At 34.6% G+C, this 16,366-nt stretch overlaps 1 protein-coding gene across 1 annotated transcript; it reads left to right on the top strand.

The window, feature by feature from the left end:
- Positions 1-3,178: 3,178 nt before the first annotated feature.
- On the top strand, positions 3,179-11,392 carry LOC133542114 (serine palmitoyltransferase small subunit A-like). Its single transcript, XM_061885962.1, has 2 exons — positions 3,179-3,360; positions 10,954-11,392. The coding sequence occupies exons 1-2, from the start codon at positions 3,258-3,260 to the stop codon at positions 11,073-11,075; spliced, it is 225 nt and encodes a 74-aa protein (XP_061741946.1). The 5' UTR covers positions 3,179-3,257; the 3' UTR covers positions 11,076-11,392.
- The last annotated feature ends 4,974 nt before the right edge of the window (positions 11,393-16,366 follow it).

Raw genomic sequence — 16,366 nt, 5'->3', positions numbered from 1 at the left:
ATATACATACATATATACCTGTACTGGCTCACCTGCACTGGCTTCCTGTGCACTTAAGATGTGACTTTAAGGTTTTACTACTTACGTATAAAATACTACACGGTCTAACTCCATCCTATCTTGCCGATTGTATTGTACCATATGTCCCGGCAAGAAATCTGCCTTCAAAAGACTCCGGCTTATTAGTGATTCCTAGAGCTCAAAAAAAGTCTGCGGGCTATAGAGCGTTTTCCGTTCGGGCTCCAGTACTCTGGAATGCCCTCCCGGTAACAGTTCGAGATGCCACCTCAGTAGAAGCATTTAAGTCTCATCTTAAAACTCATCTGTATACTCTAGCCTTTAAATAGACCTCCTTTTTAGACCAGTTGATCTGCCGCTTCTTTTCTTTCTCCTATGTCCCCCCCCTCCCTTGTCCGGTCCGATGACCATGGATGAAGTACTGGCTGTCCAGAGTCGAGACCCAGGATGGACCGCTCGCCTGTATCGGTTGGGGACATCTCTACGCTGCTGATCCGCTTGAGATGGTTTCCTGTGGACGGGACTCTCACTGCTGTCTTGGAGCCACTATGGATTGAACTTTCACAGTATCATGTTAGACCCGCTCGACATCCATTGCTTTCGGTCCCCTAGAGGGGGGGGGGGTTGCCCACATCTGAGGTCCTCTCCAAGGTTTCTCATAGTCAGCATTGTCACTGGCGTCCCACTGGATGTGAATTCTCCCTGCCCACTGGGTGTGAGTTTTCCTTGCCCTTTTGTGGGTTCTTCCGAGGATGTTGTAGTCGTAATGATTTGTGCAGTCCTTTGAGACATTTGTGATTTGGGGCTATATAAATAAACATTGATTGATTGATTGATGGAGCACCCTTTCGGGTGAGGTCCGGCAGTGGGCTGGTCAGGTCGAGCACCGCCCCCACCCGCCGCAGGTGATCTTCCCGGCTGCCTACCTGGATGATAACATCATCCGGAGTGGAGAAGGCCGATTTTTCCCGGGACTCTGGTGTGTTCAAATAAATTGTAAATTTATTCGAACACACATTTCAGTAATGATGCATTTAATGATTTCATGATTTAATGAATTCATTAAATTATGAAATAGTGAAACTAAAAATCTAACATTTAAGTGTAATTTCACATTAAGCAATTTAATGACAAAACCTTATTTCCAATGCTAATTAATGACACATTTAAATTATTATTTAGATATTTCATGATTTAATTAAATCAAATTAAATTAAAAAAAAACTGTTTTTAAATATAAAAAAATATGCAATTTTGATAACATTAAACATCATTGTTATTATTCATGCATTCAATTCCATGTGTAATTAATGACAGATTTAAGTAGGTGTTTAAAAACATATATATTTCATGATTTAATGAATTAATTCAATCATGAAATAGTAAACTAAAAATGTAACAAATAAGTGTAATTTCACATTAAATAAATTAATGCAATTTAACAACAGTAAACATGATTTCCGATGCTAATTAATGACATGTTGAAATGATTATTTAGATATTTCATGAAATCAATAAATTAAATCCAACATTTAACAATTATATAATAATGCAATTTAATATATTAAACATTATTATTCATGCATTCAATTCCATTAGTAATTACTGACCAATTTAAGTTTGAAATAAATACTTTTAATTTTAAGTAGTTATTTCATGATTTAATGAACTCATTAAATTATGAAATAGTGAAACTAAAAATCTAACATTTAAGTGTAATTTCACATGATGCAATTTAATGACAAAACCTTATTTCCAATGCTAATTAATGACACATTTAGATTATTATTTAGATATTTCATGATTTAATTAAATCAAATTAAATAAAAAAAAAAACAGTTTTTAAATATAAAAAATTATGCAATTTTAATAACATTAAACATCATTGTTATTATTCATGCATTCAATTCCATGTGTAATTAATGACAAATTTAAGTAGGTATTTAAAAACATATATATTTCATGATTTAATGAATTAATTCAATCATGAAATAGTAAACTAAAAATGTAACAAATAAGTGTAATTTCACATTAAATAAATTAATGCAATTTAACAACAGTAAACATGATTTCCGATGCTAATTAATGACATGTTGAAATGATTATTTAGATATTTCATGAAATCAATAAATTAAATCAAACATTTAACAATTATATAATAATGCAATTTAATATATTAAACATTATTATTCATGCATTCAATTCCATTAGTAATTACTGACCAATTTAAGTTTGAAATAAATACTTTTAATTTTAAGTAGTTATTTCATGATTTAATGAACTCATTAAATTATGAAATAGTAAAACTAAAAATGTAACAAGTGTAATTTCACATCAAATTAATGAATGCAATTTAATAACATTAAACATTATTATTTCCGATGCTAATTAATGACATGTTTAAATGATTATTTAGATATTTCATGATTTACTGCAATCAATAAATTAAATCAAAAATGTAACAATTAAATGTTATTTTACATGAAATAAAATAATGCAATTTAATAACAATTTCATGCATTTAATTCCATATGCAGACTATACCAAAAATAGTTAGGTATTTTTTTATATGTATTTTAGGATTTAATGACGTCATTAAATAAAGAAATCCAAAAATGAGCAATTAAATGTAATTTCACATTTAATAAAATAATGAAACGTAATAACGCTTTAATGTATTTAATTACATTTAAAATGAATGGCACATTTAAATAATTTAAATATTTTAATGAAATAATGTTATAATAAATGTAAGTGTACATTAAATACATTAATATATTGTAATAATATGCTCACATTTATTTCCAGTTGTAACTAATTTTAGTAACACATTTAAGTAATTATTCAAATATCTTTTTAATCCAGTCTTATTTCGCCTAATGTGGAAAATTAAATGTATTAAATATATAGTCTGATTTATTACAATAAAAGGCGACTTTAGTGATAATGTATTTTATTGTATTGTGATTGGTTGAAAGTCAAAAGCGCGCTGACGTCACACAGCATCCGGAAGTAGTGGCCCAAATGTGATTGGTTGACATGCAAAAGCGCGCTGACGTCACAAGCCATTTGGAAGTAACGGCGCACATGTGATTGGTTGCAAGGCCAAAGTGCGCTGACGTCACACGCCATCCAGAAGTAATGGCCCAAATGTGATTGGTTGAAAGGCAAAAGCGCGCTGACGTCACACGCCATCGAGGGCGACAGGAAGAACGCGGAAGCTGTTGAAAAGTAGTAAAATGGCTCTTGGAGACTGTTGGAAGAACTTGTCGTGGTTCTATCGCCAGTACCTCCTGGTGACGGCTCTCTACATGCTGGAACCCTGGGAGAGGACCGTCTTCAGTATCCTTGCCAACGTAGCGTTAGCCACATGCTAACCGCTAGCATCCGCTTCTTCCGGGTTTACCAAGCTTCTCTTTGTAAGCATGTCCATTCATAATGTGTTTCATTTATCAATACGTGCATTTATATACGTTAAAAAACTGTCGATGAATGTGAACAAATGTACGTGGCCGGTGGCGAAAAAGGGCGGTGTCGAGGCTATGCTACATGCTACATGCGGTTAGCTCCGTTGAAATAGACTGTAGCAGTCATGCTAGGGGCGTGTCTATTTAGCGGCCATCTTGGTGCGGGCAACGTGCAGGGGTCACCAACCTTTTTGAAAACAGGAGCTTCTTCTTGGGTACTGATTAATGTGAAGGGCTACCAGTTTGATACACACTAAAATAAATTGCCAGAAATAGCCAATTCGCTCAATTTACCTTTAATTTAAAAAAAAAATATATATATATATATATATATATATTAGGGCTGGGCAACGATTAAAAATTTTAATCGAAGTTAATCGCACTATTTCTCCGATTAATTGCATTGTATACGCAAAGCCCAATAATGAATTCAAAAGTAGTGTTTAATGCACCTTTATTGGAATATTCTCCCACATGAACAAAAGCGCCAAACATTTGTTGTGCAAACACAATTTAAATCAGTCCTTGTTAAACAGTAGCAGTTAAATAGCATATTTTATGAAAATAAACTCCAAAAATGTAAATACAAACATTTAAGCTTATTGCCACTGCCAGGGTATTTAAGTTATCCTGTTTGTTATGGAAAATAAATATAATCTACATACAAATCTCTGAGCCACAATCATAACATCTGAACAGGCAATTTCTGAGGTAACAGCAGAAACATTTTTTTTTATCAGGGATCTTATGTTTAAAAAACCTATATTATAGGTAGTGGGCTGTTTTAGGGAATTTTTGATCAAATTATCCGTAGTAGCAATATTAATAATGTTGTGTTTATTCTGCGTAGTGCACTTAAGATAATTATGACCATATCTAGGAATTGATATGATGGGAATTTTCCGATTGTTTGCTTGGTGCTTTGATAAACTGAAGGCATCATATACATGGTACTATATTGTGATGTTATGAGCCAGGGGAAAAAAAAGAACTACCCTACCCAGCATGCAACAGGAGTGAGGAGCATGTATAGGTTGTGTCGCCATGACGGCATCTTGTATGTTGTGATATGCACGCTCTGAAAGCAAACGTTAAGAACTCAGCCAACACTCCTGGTCTGCATTATTGATAAATAGACAGACAACACATATACTCCGCTGCTTCACAGGCCGCTGGATGTAGCCGGCAAAGTATTCCCATGCTAGCTAGCCGCTCTAGCAAGCACGCCTCATTCAGTCCAAAACGGCCCGATCTATCCACATCCAGAATTGTCTGGCGGTCGTAAGTGATCCCGGAGTGACCACGCTGTAAGCCAGCCAGGACATTTGCAGAATTGTCCGGTATTTTTGCCAAATGTTCCATCTTTACCAAGAGCCCCTCCACGCCGAAGTACATCCGGGAGATGCCATCTTGTTAAGAAAAGGCGTTAACAAAATAAAAGCATGTAAATAACATACGCAAATGTGCGATAAAATAATTGTCGGCGTTAATAGATTGATGAGTTAACGCATAATTAACGCATTAACTTGCCCACCCCTAATATATATATATTTAAAAAATGGGTATTTCTGTCCGTCATTCCGTCGTACATTTTTTCCCTTTTACGGAAGGTTTTTTGTAGAGAATAAATGATGAAAAAAACACTTAATTGAATGGTTTAAAAGAGGAAAAAAAGGGCACTTCTATGAGGTGGCGACTTGTCCAGGGTGTACACCGCCTTCTGCCCGATTGTAGCTGAGATAAGCGCCAGCGCCCCCCGCCACCCCTTAAAGGAATAAGCAGTAGAAAATGGGTGGATGGAAAAGAGGAGAAAACAGAAAAAAAAATGAAAATTTAATTTTGAAACATAGTTTATCTTCAATTTCGACTCTTCAAAATTCAACCGAAAAATAGAAGAGAAAAACTAGCTAATTCGAATCTTTTGGAAAAAAAAAAAAAAAAATTTATGGAACATCATTAGTAATTTTTCCTGATTAAGATTAATTTTAGAATTTTGATGATATCTTTTAAATAGGTTAAAATCCAATCTGCACTTTGTTAGAATATATAACAAATTGGACCAAGCTATATTTCTAACAAAGACAAATCATTATTTCTTCTAGATTTTCCAGAACAAAAATTTTAAAAGAAATTTGAAAGACTTTGAAAGAAGATTTAAATTTGATTCTAAAGATTTTCTAAATTTGCCAGAATAATTTTTTTGAATTTCGATCATAATAAGTTTTTGAAGAAATATTTCACAAATATACTTCGTCAAAAGAACAGAAGCTAAAATGAAGAATTGAATTAAAACTTATTCATTATTCTTTACAATAAAAAAATAAATTCACTTGAACATTGATTTAAATTGTCAGGAAAGAAGAGGAAGGAATTTAAAAGGTAAAAAGGTATATGTGTTTAAAAACCCTAAAATAATTTTTAAGGTTGTATTTTTTTCTCTAAAATTGTCTTTCTGAAAGTTATAAGAAGCAAAGTAAAAAAATAAATGTATTTTTTTATACAAGTGAAGACCAAGTCTTTAAAATATTTTCTTGGATTTTCAAATTCTATTTGAGTTTTGTCTCTCTTAGAATTAAAAATGTCGAGCAAAGCGAGACCAGCTTGCTAGTAAATAAATACAATTTAAAAAATCGAGGCAGCTCACTGGTAAGTGCTGCAATTTGAGCTATTTTTAGAACAGGCCAGCGGGCGACTCATCTGGTCCTTACGGGCGACCTGGTGCCCGTGGGCACCGCGTTGGTGACCCCATGTTGTAAGGGTAAGTAGCATGGAGCGCTACTGCATACTGGCACTGACGAGACGCGAGGCCGCCATCTTGGAGTGGTGATCCGCTCCACTTAGTGCAATTCATTCATCTTACATCACTGAATACTACTCATTTTTACGCACTTTTTTTTAATCATACGTGCAGCTATCATAAAGGACACATGTTTTAATATTCATAGTTTGCTAGACAGTAATAGAATATTCTTATATGCCATAATTTACCAGGCTTCCCAGATCAAAACTGGGAATATAATCCCAGAGAAGAGGGGACAAACGCTCCGCTATTTTTAAATTGAAGAAACAATATGATTAGGTTATTTATAAATGCTACATAAAAAATGTATAAATACATTAAATATCTAAATATCTATAGACTATGCAGCAGAGTTTACTCTGTCTTGACACTTTGTATTGAGAATAGAATAGAATGGACTTTATTGTTATTATATTGGCATATAAAGAGATTAAGGACTCCAATTTAAAATGCGGTAGTGGGAACAAATATGGGATACAAATAAATTACACGAGAAGTAATAAAGTTAAAACTAAGATTTGAAATAAACAGACAACTATCCAATAAAAATAATAAGCAATCCTGTACAATATAGAGAAACACTGTACAAATACAAAACACTGTACAATATATCTTTGTTTTCTACCTGTCAACTGTCAGTTTAGCTTCTTTGTTTTCTACCCGTCAACTGTCAGTTTAGCATCTTTCTTTTCTACCTGTCAACTGTCAGTTTAGCATCTTTCTTTTCTACCTGTCAACTGTCAGTTTAGCATCTATGTTTTCTACCTGTCAACTGTCAGTTTAGCATCTTTGTTTTCTACCTGTCAACTGTCAGTTTAGCATCTATGTTTTCTACCCGTCAACTGTCAGTTTAGCATCTTTGTTTCCTACCTGTCAACTGTCAGTTTAGCATCTTTGTTTTCTACCTGTCAACTGTCAGTTTAGCATCTTTGTTTCCTACCTGTCAACTATCAGTTTAGCATCTTTGTTTTCCACCTGTCAACTATCAGTTTAGCATCTTTGTTTTCTACCTGTCAACTATCAGTTTAGCATCTTTTCTACCCGTCAACTGTCAGTTTAGCATCTTTGTTTTCTACCTGTCAACTGTCAGTTTAGCATCTTTGTTTTCTACCTGTCAATTGTCAGTTTAGCATCTTTGTTTTCTACCCGTCAACTGTCAGTTTAGCATCTTTGTTTTCTACCTGTCAACAGTCAGTTTACCATCTTTGTTTTCTACCTGTCAACTGTCAGTTTAGCATCTTTCTTTTCTATCTGTCAACTGTCAGTTTAGCATCTTTGTTTTCTACCTGTCAACTATCAGTTTATCATCTTTTCTACCCGTCAACTGTCAGTTTAGCATCTTTGTTTTCTACCCGTCAACTGTCAGTTTAGCATCTTTGTTTTCTACCTGTCAACTGTCAGTTTAGCATCTTTGTTTTCTACCCGTCAACTGTCACTTTAGCATCTTTGTTTTCTACCCGTCAACTGTCCGTTTAGCATATTTGTTTTCTACCCGTCAACTGTCAGTTTAGCATCTTTGTTTTCTACCCGTCAACTGTCCGTTTAGCATATTTGTTTTCTACCCGTCAACTGTCAGTTTAGCATCTTTGTTTTCTACCCGTCAACTGTCAGTTTAGCATCTTTGTTTCCTACCCGTCAACTGTCAGTTTAGCATCTTTGTTTTCTACCTGTCAACTGTCAGTTTAGCTTCTTTGTTTTCTACCCGTCAACTGTCAGTTTAGCATCTTTGTTTCCTACCTGTCAACTGTCAGTTTAGCATCTTTGTTTCCTACCTGTCAGTCAGTTTAGCATCTTTGTTTCCCACCTGTCAACTGTCAGTTTAGCATCTTTGTTTTCTACCTGTCATCTGTCAGTTTAGCATCTTTGTTTCCTACCTGTCAACTTTCAGTTTAGCATCTTTGTTTTCTACCTGTCAACTGTCACTTTAGCATCTTTTTTACCCATCAACTGTCAGGTTAGCATCTTTGTTTTCTACCCGTCAACTGTCAGTTTAGCATCTTTGTTTTCTACCCGTCAACTGTCAGTTTAGCATCTTTGTTTCCTACCCGTCAACTGTCACTTTCGCATCTTTGTTTTCTACCTGTCAACTGTCAGTTTAGCATCTTTGTTTTCTACCCGTCAACTGTCAGTTTAGCATCTTTGTTTTCTACCCGTCAACTGTCAGTTTAGCATCTTTGTTTCCTACCCGTCAACTGTCCGTTTAGCATCTTTGTTTTCTACCTGTCAACTGTCACTTTCGCATCTTTGTTTTCTACCTGTCAACTGTCACTTTAGCATCTTTGTTTTCTACCTGTCAACTGTCACTTTAGCATCTTTGTTTTCTACCTGTCAACTGTCAGTTTAGCATCTTTGTTTTCTACCTGTCAACTGTCAGTTTAGCATCTTTGTTTTCTACCTGTCAACTGTCACTTTAGCATCTTTTCTACCCGTCAACTGTCAGTTTAGCATCTTTGTTTTCTACCTGTCAACTGTCAGTTTAGCATCTTTGTTTTCTACCTGTCAACTGTCAGTTTAGCATCTTTGTTTTCTACCCGTCAACTGTCAGTTAGCATCTTTGTTTTCTACCTGTCAACTATCAGTTTACCATCTTTGTTTTCTACATGTCAACTGTCAGTTTAGCATCTTTGTTTTTTACCTGTCAACTGTCAGTTGAGCATCTTTGTTTTCTACCTGTCAACTGTCAGTTGAGCATCTTTGTTTTGTACCTGTCAACTGTCAGTTTAGCATCTTTGTTTTCTACCTGTCAACTGTCAGTTTAGCATCTTTGTTTTCTACCTGTCAACTGTCAGTTTAGCATCTTTGTTTCCTACCCGTCAACTGTCAGTTTAGCATCTTTGTTTCCTACCTGTCAACTGTCAGTTTAGCATCTTTGTTTTCTACCTGTCAACTGTCAGTTTAGCATCTTTGTTTCCTACCTGTCAGTCAGTTTAGCATCTTTGTTTCCCACCTGTCAACTGTCAGTTTAGCATCTTTGTTTTCTACCTGTCCTCTGTCAGTTTAGCATCTTTGTTTCCTACCTGTCAACTTTCAGTTTAGCATCTTTGTTTTCTACCTGTCAACTTTCAGTTTAGCATCTTTGTTTTCTACCTGTCAACTGTCACTTTAGCATCTTTGTTTTCTACCTGTCAACTGTCAGTTTAGCATCTTTGTTTTCTACCTGTCAACTGTCAGTTTAGCATCTTTGTTTCCTACCCGTCAACTGTCAGTTTAGCATCTTTGTTTCCTACCTGTCAACTGTCAGTTTAGCATCTTTGTTTCCTACCTGTCAACTGTCAGTTTAGCATCTTTGTTTCCTACCTGTCAGTCAGTTTAGCATCTTTGTTTCCCACCTGTCAACTGTCAGTTTAGCATCTTTGTTTTCTACCTGTCCTCTGTCAGTTTAGCATCTTTGTTTCCTACCTGTCAACTTTCAGTTTAGCATCTTTGTTTTCTACCTGTCAACTGTCACTTTAGCATCTTTTTTACCCGTCAACTGTCAGGTTAGCATCTTTGTTTTCTACCCGTCAACTGTCAGTTTAGCATCTTTGTTTTCTACCCGTCAACTGTCAGTTTAGCATCTTTGTTTCCTACCCGTCAACTGTCAGTTTAGCATCTTTGTTTTCTTCCTGTCAACTGTCACTTTAGCATCTTTGTTTCCTACCCGTCAACTGTCAGTTTAGCATCTTTGTTTTCTACCTGTCAACTCTCACTTTCGCATCTTTGTTTTCTACCTGTCAACTGTCAGTTTAGCATCTTTGTTTTCTACCTGTCAACTATCAGTTTAGCATCTTTTCTACCCGTCAACTGTCAGTTTAGCATCTTTGTTTCCTACCTGTCATCTGTCAGTTTAGCATCTTTGTTTTCTACCTGTCATCTGTCAGTTTAGCATCTTTGTTTTCTACCTGTCAACTGTCAGTTTAGCATCTATGTTTTCTACCTGTCAACTGTCAGTTTAGCATCTTTGTTTTCTACCTGTCAACTGTCACTTTAGCATCTTTGTTTTCTACCTGTCAACTGTCACTTTAGCATCTTTGTTTTCTACCTGTCAACTGTCAGTTTAAACTGCTCTCCGGCCCCTCATCACCACTTCAAGATGGCGTCCGAATTTCTCGCGTCACAGCAGCCAATGATGCGTCTACTTACTGTTGAAACAGACGTAGCAGCCATGCTAGAGGCGTGCTTATGTGGCGGCCATCTTAGTGGGGGCAACATCCCTGTTGGCAAAGTAGTGACATGTTAGCTCTGTTGAAATAGACTGTAGTGTGCCTATGTGGCGGCCATCTTAGTGGGGGCAACATCCCTGTTGGTAAAGTAGTGACATGTTAGCTCTGTTGAAATAGACTGTAGTGTGCCTATGTGGCGGCCATCTTAGTGGGGGCAACATCCCTGTTAGTTAAAGCAATACAATGCTTTGCATATTGAATTAAATGATTTATTTTGGTCATATAATTAACCATTTTATGTGATCAATTTAACAGCACAGATTATACATTCTAACAATCATACACATCCAAAAAGAAAAAGGAATAGACTGAAGCCAAGGCTTTGAATGATGGCTCGTGTCAATCATAAAGTTTTTCTTCATTTATTGAGTTTCATACAGATGACTTTATTAAAATATATAATATTGATAGACATAGTTTCCATGTGGAAAATGTGAGTTTGTGGTTCTTAACAGCTGGCGCTCAGACTCCCTGCTGGTCAGCGTGGCGGGCATGGCGGTCTACACGGGCTACGTGTTCATGCCACAGCACATCATGGCCATCATGCGCTACTTTGAGATGGTGCAGTCGGGCGGCGCTGACCTCTGACCTCCATCACATGCGCCACGCCTTCTCCCTGCAATTACCCGGCGGTCAGAGGTGAGGTTGGGTGTCGTCGCCATGTTGGACTTTTTGGGGGATCCTCGGCCATGTTGGATTTTAATATAAAAGGTTTCATTTCACTTAGTTTTTTTTCTCACAATCAACAGCACCTACTATTTTTTTTTTTTTTTTACTGAAGAACGTCACAGACTCTTTCACGGACCAATCATGACTTTGAAAAGTAGGGTTGGGGACTCTAGTTGCTCATTGACAGCATCCAGAAGGAAACAAAATAAATGTTCTATTTTTGAAATAATAGACAACTTTGCTTCCTTTGTCTCCCTCTAGTGGCCGGGCGATGTAAATGACTTGTGGCCACAAAGCGACGTCATCGTGTCATGTGACAGACTCATTGTTGGATAAAAACTATATTTTCTACTTCCACTACTATGATAACACCTTGAAATTGAGCATTCATAACACTAATTATTTTTTGAGCGTTGATTGTTTAAAAAAAGGAAAATCACACTAAAATCCTCGGGGCTCCAAAAGGGTCCCCACTTATAAAAATGTTAAAAATAGTACATTTTGTTTTGCTCAAAGCTTGCAGTGAAACTGTAAATCAACTTCAGGTATGTATGAAGATATAAAGGTAAGAAAAAAAAAGTTGCATGCCCTTTTTGTCGAAGAAAATCCTGTTTTTATGACAAAAACACAAAATATGCATCATCCATCCATCCATTTTCTACCGCTTATTCCCTTTTTGGGTTGCGTGGGGGGCGCCGGTACCTATCTCAGCTACACCCTGGACAAGCCGCCACCTCATCACAGCAAAATATGCATTATCCAAACAAAAAGAACAAAAAAATATGACAGTGCAATATTTGATGTGTAGTAATTAGAGCCATAATTGGTCAATAATTCATAAAAACCTTGATTTTTGATCAATGACTGTTAAAAAAAAAAAAAGAATCACACTAAAATTCTCGCACACCAAAAAGGGTCATTCTGATAAAATAATTGAAAAATAAGTAATATTATATATTTATTTATGTCTAAACCCAGTTGTTCATGGCAAACACAACAAGCAACGTTTTATCGCAAAAACCAAAAAAATGCAATATTTGATGTGAAGTAATTGGAGCCATAATTAATTGGTCAATAATTCAAACCAACGCATTCATTGTTTCTGATCAATGACAGTTAAAAAAATAGTAAAACACTAAAATTCTCGGGCACCCAAGAGGGTCATTTTTATGAAAAAAAATAGGTCATATATTATTATATTTCTATTATTATGTCTAAATCCAGTTTTTCATGGCAAACACACAAAGGCAACATTCGCCCCCAAGATATTTCAAAGTAAAATATTTGATGTGAATACATTTGAGGATTAAATAGGTCAATAAATCATAACATGGATTTTGATTTATTATTATTAATTTTGTAGCAATGGCAGCGTAACCAAACATACAAAAATAACGGGGATCCAAAAGGGTCCCACTCATTAAAATGTAATAAATCAGGCATACATTTTTATTTATTCTGCAAGTCTTAACTCTAGACAAACATCAGGTATGTTTATATCGTGTTTTTTTGTTTTTTGTGGCATGCACCCTTTATGTCTAAACTCAGTTTTTCATGGCAAACACACAAAAGCAACATTCGCCCCCAAGATATTTGAAAGTAAAATATTTGATGTGAATACATTTGAGGATTAAATAGGTCGATAAATCGTAACATGGATTTTGATTTATTATTATTATTTTTGGAGCAATGACAGCATAACCAAACATACAAAAATAACGGGGATCCAAAAGGGTCCCACTCATTAAAATGTAATAAATCAGGCATACATTTTTATTTATTCTGCAAGTCTTAACTCTAGACAAACATCAGGTATGTTTATATCGTGTTTTTTTGTTTTTTGTTTTTTTGTGGCATGCACCCTTTATGTCTAAACTCAGTTTTTCATGGCAAACACACAAAAGATACATTCGCCCCCAAGATATTTCAAAGTAAAATATTTGATGTGAATACATTTCAGGATTAAATAGGTCAATAAATCATAACATGGATTTTGATTTATTATTATTATTTTTGTAGCAATGGCAGCGTAACCAAACATACAAAAATAACGGGGATCCAAAAGGGTCACACTCATTAAAATGTAATAAATCAGGCATACATTTTTATTTATTCTGCAAGTCTTAACTCTAGACAAACATCAGGTCCGTCTATATCGGGTTTGTTTGTTTTTTGTTTTTTTGTGGCATGCACCCTTTATGTCTAAACTCAGTTTTTCATGGCAAACACACAAATTAAGCAATATCCCCTCACCCCCCCAACCCCCCAAAAAATATTTGAAAGTAAAATATTTGATGTGAATACATTTGAGCTTAAAATAGGTCAATAAATCATAACATGGTTTTTGATTTATTATTATTATTGTTGTAGCAATGACAGCATAACCAAACATACAAAAATAACGGGGATCCAAAAGGGTCCCACTCATTAAAATGTAATAAATCAGGCATACATTTTTATTTATTCTGCAAGTCTTAACTCTAGACAAACATCAGGTATGTTTATATCGTGTTTTTTTTTGTTTTTGTTTTTTTGTGGCATGCACCCTTTATGTCTAAACTCAGTTTTTCATGGCAAACACACAAAAGCAACATTCGCCCCCAAGATATTTCAAAGTAAAATATTTGATGTGAATACATTTGAGGATTAAATAGGTCAATAAATCATAACATGGATTTGGATTTATTATTATTATTGGAACAATTACAGCTTAACCAAACATACAAAAATAATGGGGATCCAAAAGGGTTGCAGTCATTAAAATATAAAAAATCAGGCATACATTTTTATTTATTCTGCAAGTCTTAACTCTAGACAAACATCAGGTATGTTTATATCGTGTTTTTTTTTTTTTTTGTGGCATGCACCCTTTATGTCTAAACTCAGTTTTTCATGGCAAACACACAAAAGCAACATTCGCCCCCAAGATATTTCAAAGTAAAATATTTGATGTGAATACATTTGAGGATTAAATAGGTCAATAAATCATAACATGGATTTTGATTTATTATTATTATTTTTGTAGCAATGACAGCATAACCAAACAACAAAAATAATGGGGATCCAAAAGGGTCCCACTCATTAAAATGTAATAATAAATCAGGCATACATTTTTATTTATCCTGCAAGTCTTAACTCTAGACAAACATCAGGTCTGTCGATATCGTGTTTTTTGTTTTGTTTGTTTTTTTGTGGCATGCACCCTTTATGTCTAAACTCAGTTTTTCATGGCAAACACACAAATTAAGCAATATCCCCTCACCCCCCCAACCCCCCAAAAAATATTTGAAAGTAAAATATTTGATGTGAATACATTTGAGCTTAAAATAGGTCAATAAATCATAACATGGTTTTTGATTTATTATTATTATTGTTGTAGCAATGACAGCATAACCAAACATACAAAAATAACGGGGATCCAAAAGGGTCCCACTCATTAAAATGTAATAAATCAGGCATACATTTTTATTTATTCTGCAAGTCTTAACTCTAGACAAACATCAGGTATGTTTATATCGTGTTTTTTGTTTTTTTCTGGCATGCACCCTTTATGTCTAAACTCAGTTTTTCATGGCAAACACACAAAAGCAACATTCGCCCCCAAGATATTTCAAAGTAAAATATTTGATGTGAATACATTTGAGGATTAAATAGGTCAATAAATCATAACATGGATTTTGATTTATTATTATTATTTTTGTAGCAATGACAGCATAACCAAACATACAAAAATAACGGGGATCCAAAAGGGTCCCACTCATTAAAATGTAATAAATCAGACATACATTTTTATTTATTCTGGAAGTCTTAACTCTAGACAAACATCAGGTCCGTCTATATCGGGTTTGTTTGTTTTTTGTTTTTTTGTGGCATGCACCCTTTATGTCTAAACTCAGTTTTTCATGGCAAACACACAAATTAAGCAATATCCCCTCACCCCCCCAACCCCCAAAAAAATATTTGAAAGTAAAATATTTGATGTGAATACATTTGAGCTTAAAATAGGTCAATAAATCATAACATGGTTTTTGATTTATTATTATTATTGTTGTAGCAATGACAGCATAACCAAACATACACAAATAACGGGGATCCAAAAGGGTCCCACTCATTAAAATGTAATAAATCAGGCATACATTTTTATTTATTCTGCAAGTCTTAACTCTAGACAAACATCAGGTATGTTTATATCGTGTTTTTTGTTTTTTTCTGGCATGCACCCTTTATGTCTAAACTCAGTTTTTCATGGCAAACACACAAAAGCAACATTCGCCCCCAAGATATTTCAAAGTAAAATATTTGATGTGAATACATTTGAGGATTAAATAGGTCAATAAATCATAACATGGATTTTGATTTATTATTATTAATTTTGTAGCAATGACAGCATAACCAAACATACAAAAATAACGGGGATCCAAAAGGATCCCACTCATTAAAATGTAATAAATAAGGCATTCATTTTTATTTATTCTGGAAGTCTTAACTCTAGACAAACATCAGGTCTGTCTATATCATGTTTGTTTGTTTTTTGTTTTTTTGTGGCATGCACCCTTTATGTCTAAACTCAGTTTTTCATGGCAAACACACAAAAGATACATTCGCCCCCAAGATATTTGAAAGTAAAATATTTGATGTGAATACATTTGAGGATTAAATAGGTCAATAAATCATAACATGGATTTTGATTTATTATTATTATTTTTTTAGCAATGACAGCATAACCAAACATACAAAAATAATGGGGATCCAAAAGGGTCCAACTCATTAAAATGTAATAAATCAGGCTTACATTTTTATTTATTCTGCAAGTCTTAACTCTAGACAAACATCAGGTCTGTCGATATTGTGGGTTTTTTTTTTTTTTTGTGGCATGCACCCTTTATGTCTAAACTCAGTTTTTCATGGCAAACACACAAAAGATACATTCGCTCCCAAGATATTTCAAAGTAAAATATTTGATGTGAATACATTTGAGGATTAAATAGGTCAATAAATCATAACATGGATTTGGATTTATTATTATTATTGGAACAATTACAGCTTAACCAAACATACAAAAATAATGGGGATCCAAAAGGGTTGCAGTCATTTAAATATAAAAAATCAGGCATACATTTTTATTTATTCTGCAAGTCTTAACTCTAGACAAACATCAGGTATGTTTATATCGTGTTTTTTTTTTTTTTGTGGCATGCACCCTTTATGTC

This window comes from Nerophis ophidion, linkage group LG24 (assembly GCF_033978795.1).
Source record: "Nerophis ophidion isolate RoL-2023_Sa linkage group LG24, RoL_Noph_v1.0, whole genome shotgun sequence".
Taxonomy (NCBI): domain Eukaryota; kingdom Metazoa; phylum Chordata; class Actinopteri; order Syngnathiformes; family Syngnathidae; genus Nerophis; species Nerophis ophidion.
The sequence above is the reverse complement of the archived record's forward strand: the minus strand, read 5'-3'. Positions and strand labels throughout refer to the sequence as shown.